The 12,834-nt window shown below is 39.0% G+C and overlaps 1 protein-coding gene across 3 annotated transcripts in view; it reads left to right on the forward strand.

Moving 5' to 3' along the window:
• The window catches only part of gpd2 (glycerol-3-phosphate dehydrogenase 2 (mitochondrial)), a 188,449-nt gene extending 176,863 nt beyond the window's left edge, over positions 1-11,586 (forward strand). For all 3 annotated transcript variants that reach the window (XM_085986321.1, XM_085986319.1, XM_085986320.1), the window contains 5 exons: positions 2,235-2,393; positions 3,239-3,348; positions 3,460-3,538; positions 3,907-4,005; positions 7,506-11,586. In XM_085986321.1, coding sequence (XP_085842447.1) covers positions 2,235-2,393; positions 3,239-3,348; positions 3,460-3,538; positions 3,907-4,005; positions 7,506-7,631 — 573 coding nt within the window. In that variant the 3' untranslated portion in view covers positions 7,632-11,586. The remainder of the gene's footprint in view (positions 1-2,234; positions 2,394-3,238; positions 3,349-3,459; positions 3,539-3,906; positions 4,006-7,505) is intronic.
• Positions 11,587-12,834: the final 1,248 nt, after the last annotated feature.

The raw sequence follows: 12,834 nt of genomic DNA on the forward strand, positions 1-12,834 counted from the left end.
TAGACGAATCACTGAATGTCAACATGCAGGTATAGCAAGCAATTAGGAAAGCAAATGGTATGTTGGCCTTTATTACAAGAGGATTTGAGTATAAGAGTAAAGACGTCTTACTGCAATTATATAGGGCCTTAGTGAGACCACACCTGGAGTATTGTGTACAGTTTTGGTCTCCTTACCTAAGGAAGGATACACTTGCCATAGAGGGAGTGCAACGAAGGTTCACCAGACCAGTTCCTGGGATAGGGGGGGATTGACCTATGAGGAGAGATTGAGTAGACTAGGTCTATATTCTCTAGAGTTTAGAAGAATGAGAGGTGATCTCATTGAAACATAAACATTCTTACAGGGCTTGACAGTGTAGATGCAGGGAGGATGTTTCCCCTGGCTGGGGAGTCTAGAACCAGGGGTCATAGTCTCAGAATAAGGGGTCGGCTATTTAGGACTGAGATGAGGAGAAATTTCTTCCCTCAGTGGGTGGTGAATTTTTGGAATTCTCTACCCCAGAGGGCTGTGCAGGCTCAGTCATTGAGTATATTCAAGACCGAGATTGATAGATTTTTGGATATTAAGGGAATCAAGGGATATGGGGATAGTGCAGGAAAGTGGAGATGAGGTAGAAGATCAGCCACGATCTTCTTGAATGGCGGAGCAGGCTAGAAGGGCCAAATGGCCTACTCCTGCTCCTATTTTTCTTATGTTCAGCTGCACTGACTGGCCTGGAGGTCGCTTTCAAGGAGGAGGATGCAAATGTTTATGCGTCGCCAGCCAATTCAGGCATCGCTGTAGGTGTCGGCCATGGTTCAGTTGGTAGCACTCTTGCCTCTGAGTCAGAAAAGTTTGAGCTCACGCCCCACTCCAGAGACTTGAGCACATATTCTAGGCTGACACTTCAGTGCAGAGTGCTGCACTGTCAGGGGTGCCGTCTTTCGGATGAGACGTTAAACCGAGGCCCCATCTGCCCTCTCAGGTGGACGTAAAAGATCTCATGGTACTGTTTCAAAGTATATCACAGGAGTTCTGTTCGGTTGCCAATAAATATCCCTCAACCAACATCACTAAAACAGATTATCTGGTCATTGTCACATTGCTGTTTGTGGGACCTTGCTTTATGCAAATTGGCTGCTGTATTTCCTACATTTCAACAGTGACTACACTTCAAAAGCACTTCATGCCTGTAAAGTGCTTTGGGACATCCTGAGGTTGTGAAAGGTGCTATAGAAATCCAAGTTCTTTCTTTTATTGTGTTTAATCCATCTCGGATATTGGTACCATGGATGGCATTGGACCCAACTGTGATCCCTGCCATCTGTCTCGGGTCCTCTGCATCTTCAATTTAATGTGAGGCTCATTAAGCTCATCATTTATAGAGCAGGACCTCAAAGATCTCAGTCCACAGGCTCGAGACCTGGGGTCTGACATCTGTGGATCTCTGCTCCCCACTGTCAGATCCCACTGTGATCTCTGACTCTTCTAGCACCTTGAGGGTAATGAATGAAGCACGCCACACATATAATTGGATTGCAAGGAAGGATCAGGAGGAGCAGGTAGCTTGCTGTGGCTGCTCTGGTGAGAGTGCTAAACATCTTCCTGCACTGGAGGTTCAAAAAGGTGGCAGTTTTGGCCACCTCCCACCACTAAATGCTTATGATCTTGGTGAGTTTCCAGAACCCGACACCAAACAGACCACCCCTCCTGCTTCTATATCTCGATTATGAGGACATGCAGGTGAAATTTGCCGCTGGATTTTTCAATGTGGCTGCCATCTTTTCCACCCAAGTTAATTGCTTCGTGCTGCCACTGTCCCTTTATATCCTGCTACTGCAGCAGGTCTAAACCTCTCCTGCAGGTATTTTCCAGCCTCAATTTCCCCCTTTCCTCTCCCCGCCCCTTCACTCCCACTCCTCCAGGCGTATTCCAATCCTCCTCTCTTCAGACCCATTTGGGGTTTAATTCCCACCTCTACACTAATTCCTGCTACCCGCCCAGCATATCCGAGGTATTGCAGGCTGTATTTGCACAGCCTAAATGCCTCTGCCTATGTAAATTGGCTGATCCCAAAATTTACAGCAAGGTCAGCCAATAAGGGAGGAAGACGTGCTGTGCCTCGGTCCCGATGGCATAATGACATTGTTGGAATTTACATACCCCCTATTTTGAAGTCTGGGGGAAAGAAAAGACCACATAGGTTTTAATGTCTCTTAAATAGAAAAAAAAATTCTGTACACTTTGTTTAGGTGAAATATGCTGTGAAGGAATACGCATGCACTGCTGTTGACATCATTGCACGCCGTACACGGCTCGCATTCCTGAATGTGCAGGCTGCTGAAGACGCACTTCCACGTATAGTGGAAATAATGGCCGCAGAAATGAACTGGAGTGAGCAGCGGATCCAGGTGACCTCCTTATTTTTTTAATACATTTTATTTTAATAGATGGCTCTCTCTAGCCAAATAAAATGTTGATAATTTCAGATGACACCCTGTAGGATTCTTTTGCACTGTTCCTTCATTATTTACTGCGAGCTGAATATAATAAATGCATCTGCACAGACCAAACATCTGTCCTTCTTAGTATTTGCTGCAAAGAAGCCCCTGTTTTATTGAATGAATTATGCATTTGAAAATAAATGAGAGAGCTTTATATCAATACACTTTTAATAATTGTTTTCATTTTATTCAAAATGTGTCTAATCCATTGAGTCAGATGATCTGAGTAGGATTTCAGTATAGAATGCAGCATTTACAAATTTACTGGCTAGATTTTGGTCTTTGAAGTGAAATCCTCTTGTGTGGAAATAAAAGTTCCATGATTTGCAGGAAAGAGTTTTTGTGTTTTTTAAAGGATTGGTGTTTTTGCAAATTATCCTATGGCTGTAGGATTTTTATGGGAATACAAACCAAGGAAATATAGATGCCTTGGTGAATTAATGATCACTTGCAGTTCTCTCACATAATATTCATTGCTCATCAAATATATGTCCTTGTTTAAGTTCATTCAGTTTATTATCTATCAGTAGTTTTTAAACAGCTACTGCTTTTATCACTGTTAACTACTCATTAAACTGCACCATGGATTTTAAACTGATGCTTGAATTACATAGTGTAGATTGCTTTGATTAGAATTTTTAATAATGTAAAGTAATAAATGTAACTTTTTTGCCATAATTTAAATCCTATTAATCATTATTACATATTTAATTCCTAACAGTGTGAATCTAATTTCTGTTGCATATATTTAGGATGAATTGAAGGCTGTTCAGCAGTTTCTGTACCATGAAATGGGCTCCAAGGTTCGATCTGATCAACTAGCCAACACAGAAATAAACCTGTCACCTTCAGAAGTGGATAGGTAAAAAATTATTTTCATGTTTCCTTTTTCCTCCACACCCTCTCCATTTACCTGTTCCAGATGTTTTGTTTAACCCTTTACTGGTACAAATTGGTATATTTACCTTTCCAGATACAAAAAAAGGTTTGAGAAATTTGATGAAGAACAGAAGGGTTTTATCACAGTTCTTGATGTCCAGCGTGTGTTAGAGGTAAAATAATTCTTTACTGCTGCAGGTGTACTTAAAAGTTTGTCTCACTATTTAAAAGCAGGTTTATTTTACAGAAGACTGTGAAAGCAGTCCATATTTTATTATATGTTTCAGCACAATTTTAAGTACTATGCATTTAGTTTTCCATTTGAGTTAAATAACAAAATTAACTGAAACGTCAAACTATGTTATTACAGACCTCTCATAATAAACACTTAATCACAGGGGAACCTCTTATCACTGGCAGAGTAGCCCATACAACAATGAAATAAATCCTTTATAAAAGCTACTTTGCAGTAAAATGAGTTTGTAATAATAATGCATTTTAAACTCCCAAACTAATTGATCTTTGTCTGTCTTTCATCTAGAGTATTGGTTATCAGGTGGATGAAGACACTCTCCATGAAATGCTAATTGAAGTTGACATAAATAAGAATGGGCAGGTAGAACTAGTTGAGTTCTTGCAGGTGGGTATCTATCTTTTCCATTAGAATCCTTTAAAGGGAATGATGGTGTAATTTGGAAATAATTTAAATTGTCTAGATTATTCACTACAATTCTTTCTTTGAATAAAGAGGACTGTTCAGCCTTTTGACATTAACTTAATTTGCACATAAGATAAAATTGAGGTTCTTGATCTGCTTATTTGACTTTGTCTGCAAGAGCGTTTGAGTTTATTTTTTCACCGAAAGTAGAGTTTGTTTTTGTAGATCTTGTCCTAGGTAGGTATTTCAAATATCTGCCAGGTCTTTCCTCTATGGTGACAGTGATGAATGCAGAACATGAGATAAATTAATGCTAGGGATTTTGGTCAATGTCAGGTCTTTCTTCGCTGTGTCAAGTTAAACAAACAAGATCAAGGCAAAGGAAATGGTAATTGTCCCCCCTGAGAGGAGCTGGAGATAACTGCATTGTGGTAGCAGATTGCAGAATTTTTACCTTTTGTGTCTAGCATGACAATTTTTTAATATATATTTATTTGAATGTAATGACCGTGAGTATCACAAATGTGTAAATAAACTCTTTTAATTTATTTCCTCTCTCAGGTAGTTATAGAATGTAATAAATAAACCAGAGTTTCAATAAATAGAAACTGATGTGTACAGCCATGAGGCGATGATATCCATGCATTAAAATCAGAGGAATATTAATGCTCAGTGTTAACATTAAGCATTAAATATTTCTCTGATTCCTTTAGATTAGAAAATTGCACATGTCACACCACTATTTAAGAATGGTGAGAGAGGGAAACCAGGGAATTATAGACCAGTTAGCCTAACATCTGTTGTCGGGAAATTTCTAGTCTATAATTAAGGATAGGGTGACTGAACGCCTTGAAAATTTTTAGCTGATCAGAGAGAGCCAGCATGATTTGTGAAAGCTAGGTCATGCCTGAAACCTGATTGAATTTTTTGAAGAGGTAACTAAAGTAGTGGACAGGGGAATGTCTATGGATGTTATTTATATGGACTTCCAGAAGGCATTTGATAAAGTCCCACATAAGAGACTGTTAATTAAAGTTGAAGCCCATGGAATTGAAGGCATATTATTGACCTGGTTAGGAACTTGGCTGAGCGGCAGGAGACAGAGAGTAGGGATAATAGGCAGGTACTCTAATTGGCAGGCTATGACTAGTGGTGTCCCGCAGGGATCTGTGTTGGGGCCTCAACTGTTCACCGTATTTATTAACGACTTAGATGATTGGATAGAAAGCCACATATCCAAATTTCCCAATGACCCAAAGATGGGCGGCATTGTAGGTAGTGTAGATGGAAGCATAAAATTACAAAGATATTAATAGATTAAGTGAATGGGGAAAACTGGTGCAAATGGATTTCTATGTAGGCAAATGTGAGATCATCCACTTTGGCCCTAAAAAGGATAGAACAGGGTACTTTCTAAATGGTAAAAAGCTAAAAACAATGGAGGTTCACAGAGACTTGGGCGTTCAGGTACATAGATCATTAAAATGTCATGAACAGGTACAGAAAATAATCAAAACAGCTAATGGAATGCTGGCCTTTATATCTAGGGGACTAGAATACAAGGGGGCAGAAATTATGCTACAACTATACAAAGTCCTGGTTAGACCACACCTGGAGTACTGTGAGCAGTTCTGGGTGCAACACCGTAGGAAGGATATATTGGCCTTGGAGAGAGTGCAGCGTAGGTTTACCAGAATGATAGCTGGACTCCAAGGGTTAAATTATGAGGAGAGATTATGCAAACTAGGGTTGTATTCCCTGGTATTTAGAAGGTTAAAGGGTGATTTGATTGAAGTTTTCAAGATATTAAGGGGAACAGATAGGATAGATAAAGAGAAACTATTTCCGCTGGTTGGGGATTCTAGGACTAGGGGCCATAGTCTAAAAATTAGAGCCAGACCTTTCTGGAGTGAAATTAGGAAACACTTCTACATACAAAGGGTGGTAGAAATTTGGAACTTTCATCTGCAAAAGGCAATTGGTGCTAGATCAGTTATTAATATTAAATCTGAAATTGATGAATTTGTGTTAACCAAAGGAATTAAGGGATATGGGGCAAAGGTGAGTATATGGAATTAGGTCACAGATCAGCCATGATCTTATTGAATGGCGGAACAGGCTTGAGGGGCTAAATGACCTACTCCTGTTCCTATGTTCCAATACTAATTTAATTTTAATGGTCAGAAAATCATGGGATCCACACCAGGAGTGCACAATTAGAACATTTGACTTTGTAGCTTCTTGGTGACGAGATTTAATGGTGAATGATTAGTTTCACTGATGGTGGCATGAATGTCCTCCAGCAAAAGAAGTGGTGTTATGCCAAGATTGTAGTCATTTTAACAGATACTTGTTTGGTACAAAAAGTACTATAACCACATTCAGAATACAGAAACTAGACAAATAATGAGAATATATGAATTGGATACAGTGAGAAAAATACTAATTACAAACTATGTCTAACATTGCAGAAAAGCATCTAGTAGGTATTTCCATCTAAAGCTATCCCAATTATAGAACATTACTGTATTTATCAACTTTAAATGGTTGTTAGGTGATTCAGAGCTTTTACTCTCAGGGGAAAAAATGACTTGTTTACACTTCTTATCTACAGCACCATTAAACAAAATAATACTGAATATTTTACAACACTGGGAGAAAACAAATCACCCGTAGAGAATGATCTTATTCATTGTATGGTTTGAGGAAGAAATGGACCATATTAAAGTAAATCTATAGTATTAGTTGGTAGAGTTTGCTTCCTCTTTTGAGAGTGGAAACTCATGTGCAGTAGGACAGCAAGTGTAAGTAGAGAAGTTCTCCATCATGAAAGAACTCAAACAGCTAACTTCAGAAACAGCTTGGAAGGAAATCAGCAAGGATTACTCCAGCAATCATGTCCGTGACTCTTTATCTAAGTGAAATATTCTTACCCTCATACCACTGTTTTCTTGAACCCAGATCATTGTACAACAGTGAAAAAGTGAGGATAATATTCACCTTCACCGTCTGGGTGGTAATCTGGTAGAATGGAGCTCCCACTCATTGTAGAAACTGCCCAATTTTCATCCCATTGATTCCAATGGAAATGAGGTGGGTTGTACAACAACAGGTGATACACTGGACCAGAATACTGCCCAGGTAGTGAAGGTGGAAATTACCCCCAGTATCTGTGGTTGCTATGTTACTGAACATGCTGCCATGTTGAAAGTGAGCGCCATGTTCTGTTTTTTGATGCTCCTGATTTTGACATGGGTCTCCATGTGCTCTTCCACTTACAACTGCAAGTGCCCTTCCTGATTGGGTAGGGATAACAGTACAACTTAAAATCTTGTGTTCGTATCCTTGCTGAAATGATGCATGTACAATGGAACTGTTTAATCTCCTTCACATAGCATAATTTATCCATTGATAAGTTAACAAACAATATGCTCAATATGGATTTCTGTAAAAAGGTTTCCTTCAATTTCTTTTCCTTCTAGTTGATGAGTGCAGTCCAGAAAGGCTCAGTATCTGGAAGCAGATTGGCTATTTTGATGAAAACGGCTGAAGAGAATCTGCTTCGAGAAGATGCTATTCCTGTGCACCGCAGTGGAGGAGGCCTGTGAGTCTTGCTCACCAAATGCAGTATTGGCCATAAGAGAAAGCAAGATTTCCAGTCCTGATGCCACTGCTGGCAAAAAGCTTGATGTTGCAGGACTTTTTTCCTGTTGCACAGTTTGGGCTTTGCTCCTGTCGAACATACTAGATGCATGAAATTCTGTAACTTCCTTCTCAGTCTTTTCTTTGACCATTGTGCTTCACGGCAATAACGTAGTTGCATTATATTAGTAAATTATTCAAATATATCATCTTTATATCTGGTGTAAATTTTGATAAACTCAAGTAATTGTAATAACTTTTGCATTTCACCACATGAGATTAATGCAAAATAGAATAATGGATAATAGTATAACATTTATCCTCCTTCCTGTTTGGGAAGAGGGAGAGTAATTCTATGTCTATGTCAAAGTGGTAGATGTAAAGTAACTCAAAAATGTCTTAATGATCCTCATGTTTTATGGGCAGTATCTCTGAATGATGAGCTCTTTCAATTATGCTAACTAGAAACTAGAGTTATGGTGTGGTACAATCCATTTTTACTGTCCATCCAGCTGATCATCTGTTTCACAAGCCTGATAACTCAATGGCTTCAAAATACTTCATATTGTAATCAAACTTTTTACGAGTGACTCATCCCATAATGGGGCTTATCAAAGAACGACGTACTGATGGCCATTTATGTGTCCCACCTGCAAATAATTATACCTTTTTTAATAAACATTAATTGTATTTCCATCAAACCTAATCAGTAATTACCCTTTTCGTCATGTTTAGTAATAGACTTGCTGCGAGTCATTGATTTTTCTGACTGTGTATCTATAAACAGTATTTTGATGTTACAGTAACTTATTAGGGGAGAAGTTGGTCCTTGTTATGCCTGTTATCCAGGCAAAAAATAAAATGAGGGCGAAAAGGACCGTTTTTGGGGCGCAGCATCCCGCACCTTAAGAGCACCTGAAATATTGGCTTGGGCCTAAAAACAGGTGTTAGACCCCTTGAATATGTTAATGAGGCACCTAATGACTGTATCATGAACCTTTCATGAAATCTGTCAGTGTTGAGTGGCTCTGGCGCTGGGCCTGTTCCGCTCAGTTTTTTTGATTGTAATACAACCTAACCGGGGGTGGGGGGGAAAGAGTCTGCGGCAGTGGAGATTGCGAATTTCCTTGCGGAGCTGTCCACTTGCTGCAAAGGCTGCTTGGCCACTCAGGCTCCACTTAAAATGCCATCAGGGACCTATTGATGTCATAGGACCCTGATTAGCATTTTTGGGGTGAGACTGCAACCTGAGTGCGGCGGGAACCTCCTCCAGCATCATAATCGGTGACGTTCAAATCAGAGATTGGTGGGAACAGAGCAGAAAATGAAGGGGCTACATTTTAACAGCTTGCCTGATCCATTTCCGCAGAATGGGGAGAGTTAAAATCCTCCCTACCTTGATATTGCAAAATGTTTTGGTCTGTACTTGTATCCCTATGCAGACGGTTGAATTTATGTAGCACATTGTGCACAGAATGGCACAAACTATGACAATGTAGGCTGAGCCTTTCCCTCCTGTGTATTCTGGGATTATGGTGGAGAGGGCGGATGCTCAACATCTACAAACTCCAACTGATGTACCTCTTCCCTGTTTTGACCCTGTGGAGAATATCTCCATACTAGAGTAAGCCTGCTGCTGCCCAATCATACTCTTTCACATCTATTCCCCATGTGGATTTTGTTACACCCCTATGATTTCCATACATGCCTCGGCCATACCAGGTACTTGTCACTCAGTGGATGCAACCTCTTCCTCAGAGGTCACTGTGGCTTATTATTGTCCTGACCATGAGGACGTGGATGTGAAAAATTCATTTGTGGAAATCTAAGCATTTAAGCTTCAATGGTTAGGAAAAAAAATCTGAGGGGCTGTATCACAAAGTACAAATATTTTTAGCAACACAGTGGGTTTGTTGTATTTATGGAGAGGCATGGTGTACACAGGATTGTTTACATATTGTCTGGATGGCTGTGTGGGTCTGTTTGTATGTACTCCTGTGGTTCACATTATTACTATGTCTAGTAATAACCGAGACGTGAAACAATACAACTTAAGTTTCATAAAATAATCCAACATTCACCAGAATTATTTGAGTCAGAGAAGGTGTTCGACTCATGTTCTACAAGATGGAGTATTGAGAAGCCCTTTTTCTGTCTTTGATGGTTTATTTTCTCTTGGCACACACTCATTTTGTGTGGTCTTAGCAGGTGCCAATAAAACTCTACTCAAATTGCCTTTCTGAGCACAACCTGCAAAATTAACTTCTCCCCCCACAACCCCCTCCCATGTCTCCCCAACCCCCCCCGCCTCCCACATCTCCCCAACACACCCCCTGCCTCCCGTGTCTGCCCCCACACCTCCCCCCCCCCCCATGACTCCCTCCTGCCTCCCACCCACCATCATAGATTTCCAATCACTTTTGAATAAAGGGGGTGATTTTAAAGAAAAATTTAATCAGACAAAACTATTCATCTGTGACTAAATTGTTTATAGTGATATTTGTGTGTCGACGTGCAGGTTTCTGTTTTCCAAAGTTGTCTTTATGCCTGTTTTCTGTTACTTTTGTGAGTAACGCTCATTTTAGTTTAGTTTATATTAGGATTTTTCATCATGTTGAGTTCCATTATGTTCAGATTATATTGAGTTTCAGCTTATCACAACTCTTAATACTTAAAAGGAGGGATGCATCTTAAATAATTTCTACGTAGTGATAGCGTTTATGTGCTTGAAACAGAAATGCAAGGCAATAAGATACATTTACAACTTAGTGATTTTTAAAAATCATAGCACAAATTAAACACATACATCATATTGTGGAATTTGAGGAAAACTTATTTTGTACTCGTTGGAGATATCAGCTCTTGTCACACATAAGAATATTTGGACATCTACTGGCTGCTCTTTCTACACACTGTAACATGTTTAGATTGTGTTATGATTTCTCCATGGACTACGCACAAAGCAAACTTATGCCCCACAGAGTCCTGTTTCATTTATGTAAGAATTTCCATACACTGTATTTGGTAAAGTAGCAAATAATTTTGTATATTTGCATTAGATTTATATATAATGAATATATTTTTAAAGCTATTCATACATGGTATTTAAACCATATGTTTAACAATATTTAAAGTGAAAACACAGGTGCTAATTATTTTTACTGTAGAAATGTGGTCCATCCACTTTCTCCTAACACTAACCACATTCAGAAATAAGTTTAGAAAATGCTCAGGAGTTTTACTGGCTAAAATTAAAGTGCACCCGAGATTAGTACACCTTTTTAGTGCACTCCAGTCATGTTGTTTATACTGCTTCTTTTGTGTCGATGCGCATTCAAAACAACTTCACATGATGAAAGTAGCGGTAAATCTACACCCAGAATTGTCCGACACCAGACCAGACTTGGATTTTCAGTAGTGAATTCTAAAGGCACATTACTTTTTCTTTAAAATGGATTCTTAATTAAGTTTCTACCTGATAACGCATACAGGAAAATTAATTTGAAGAAGGCCTTAAAAATACCACATATCAGATTTTAATTGTATTGCACTGAAGATGAACCAGAAAATTTGTTTGTGGAAAAGGATGCAGAAGATCAAAATATCCCTCTACCCATGGCTGTTCTGCAGAATTTTATGTTCAACCTCCACATTTATTTTGTTGTGAATGAGACTCTTAATACTGTGTTGATGACTGCATTTTAATTTTTGTATCGTTTTTATTGCTAACAATTTATTACTTTTGGTATACAAAATGAGCTGCATGCAATTTTGGAGTAATAAAAGAATGTTATTAATGTGCCTTGCTTTTAACGAAAATAGATTTGAGAACATGAATCAATATGAATTGTATTGTGTAAAACATTAATGAGTTATTTTCTCTGTTTATTCCCCAAAATAAACAAAATATCTATCACCATAGACAGTCTGTGTAACAGGTAGTGTTATCAGTGCTTGTATTTTCATCTTTCACACATCCTTTAAAATTGTGTTTGAAATTCTTTAGATTTGTGTTCTGTATATGTGTCTATATTTTAGCATACTAGCCTAGTCGACGTACTGTGCCTTTGCACACAGGGAGTTGAGACCAAGTGTAGTCAAATGACCTCCTTCTGTGCTGTATGATTCTATGACGTGAAGTGGGGCTAGGGGGCGGGCGATAATTTGACCAAGGCGTGCAAATGTAATTCAGTTCCCATTTTAAAGTCATACATTCTGACCGTATTTTTATTTCTATTCCTATTATAAATCCCTGTGTTCACATTTATAATGGAAACTGCTAAATAAACCTGTCGCACTGTAATTACTTCCTCAAACCAATGGTGACACTGCAGTGCCCCAACTGGGAGATGAGTGTAATTACAGTGTGACAACCTACATTGGCAATTTCCATTATAAATGTGGACATAGTCATTTATAATGGAGAAGTTGACAGGATGTGTACAAAGATATAAGATTTTTTTTATATATAATATATATTAGATTTATATGTGTGTGTGTTTGTGTACCCAAAGGACAGTGAGAGGAATTATCAGGTAGATGATTTGTTAATCATTTGCAGTAGATTTTCAACTTGCTGCCTGGGTGTGAAACTGGCCTAGCATATCGACTGTCCGTTACAGAAACCGCCTGACTGAAAGAGAGCTAGACCCCAAGTAATTGCAGCATGCAGTAAGCTCTTGCGCTGACCCAATTTCCAAATAAGCTCTCCCGTACTGTTATTTTGAAAGTTCCATCAACTGTGTCTGCTATTCATGAGCCGAAGCACACGAAGACATACAGACATATTAGGATTGTCATTCTGTATCTGCTGCATTAATTCTAAACTCAAATTAATTTTGGTGGCATACTGGAAGAACATTGTCGTTATTAAATATGGACTGCCTCACATCCTCCACGGAACAGTCAGTCTGCTTTTAACTCTATTGAAGATAATGCAATCCCCTCCATCTCGCTCCTCCCTAAAAAATAAATTGTGTTTGTTGGTTGCCTTAGTTTCTGATCTGTTTAACTGGGCTTGACCTCTTTGCAAACCCTAAACATCCCACACTCCTTGGTCTATGACATATCATCAATCGCAGGCTGATGAAAGAGCTCAGTGTGACATAACATCAGAGCTGTTGAATGACTTGGTGCTGATAACAACAGGTCAGGGTGCTGACATCTCTT

This window comes from Somniosus microcephalus, chromosome 4, assembly GCF_052327205.1.
Source record: "Somniosus microcephalus isolate GS21.2 chromosome 4, FLI_Smic_1.0, whole genome shotgun sequence".
NCBI lineage: Eukaryota > Metazoa > Chordata > Chondrichthyes > Squaliformes > Somniosidae > Somniosus > Somniosus microcephalus.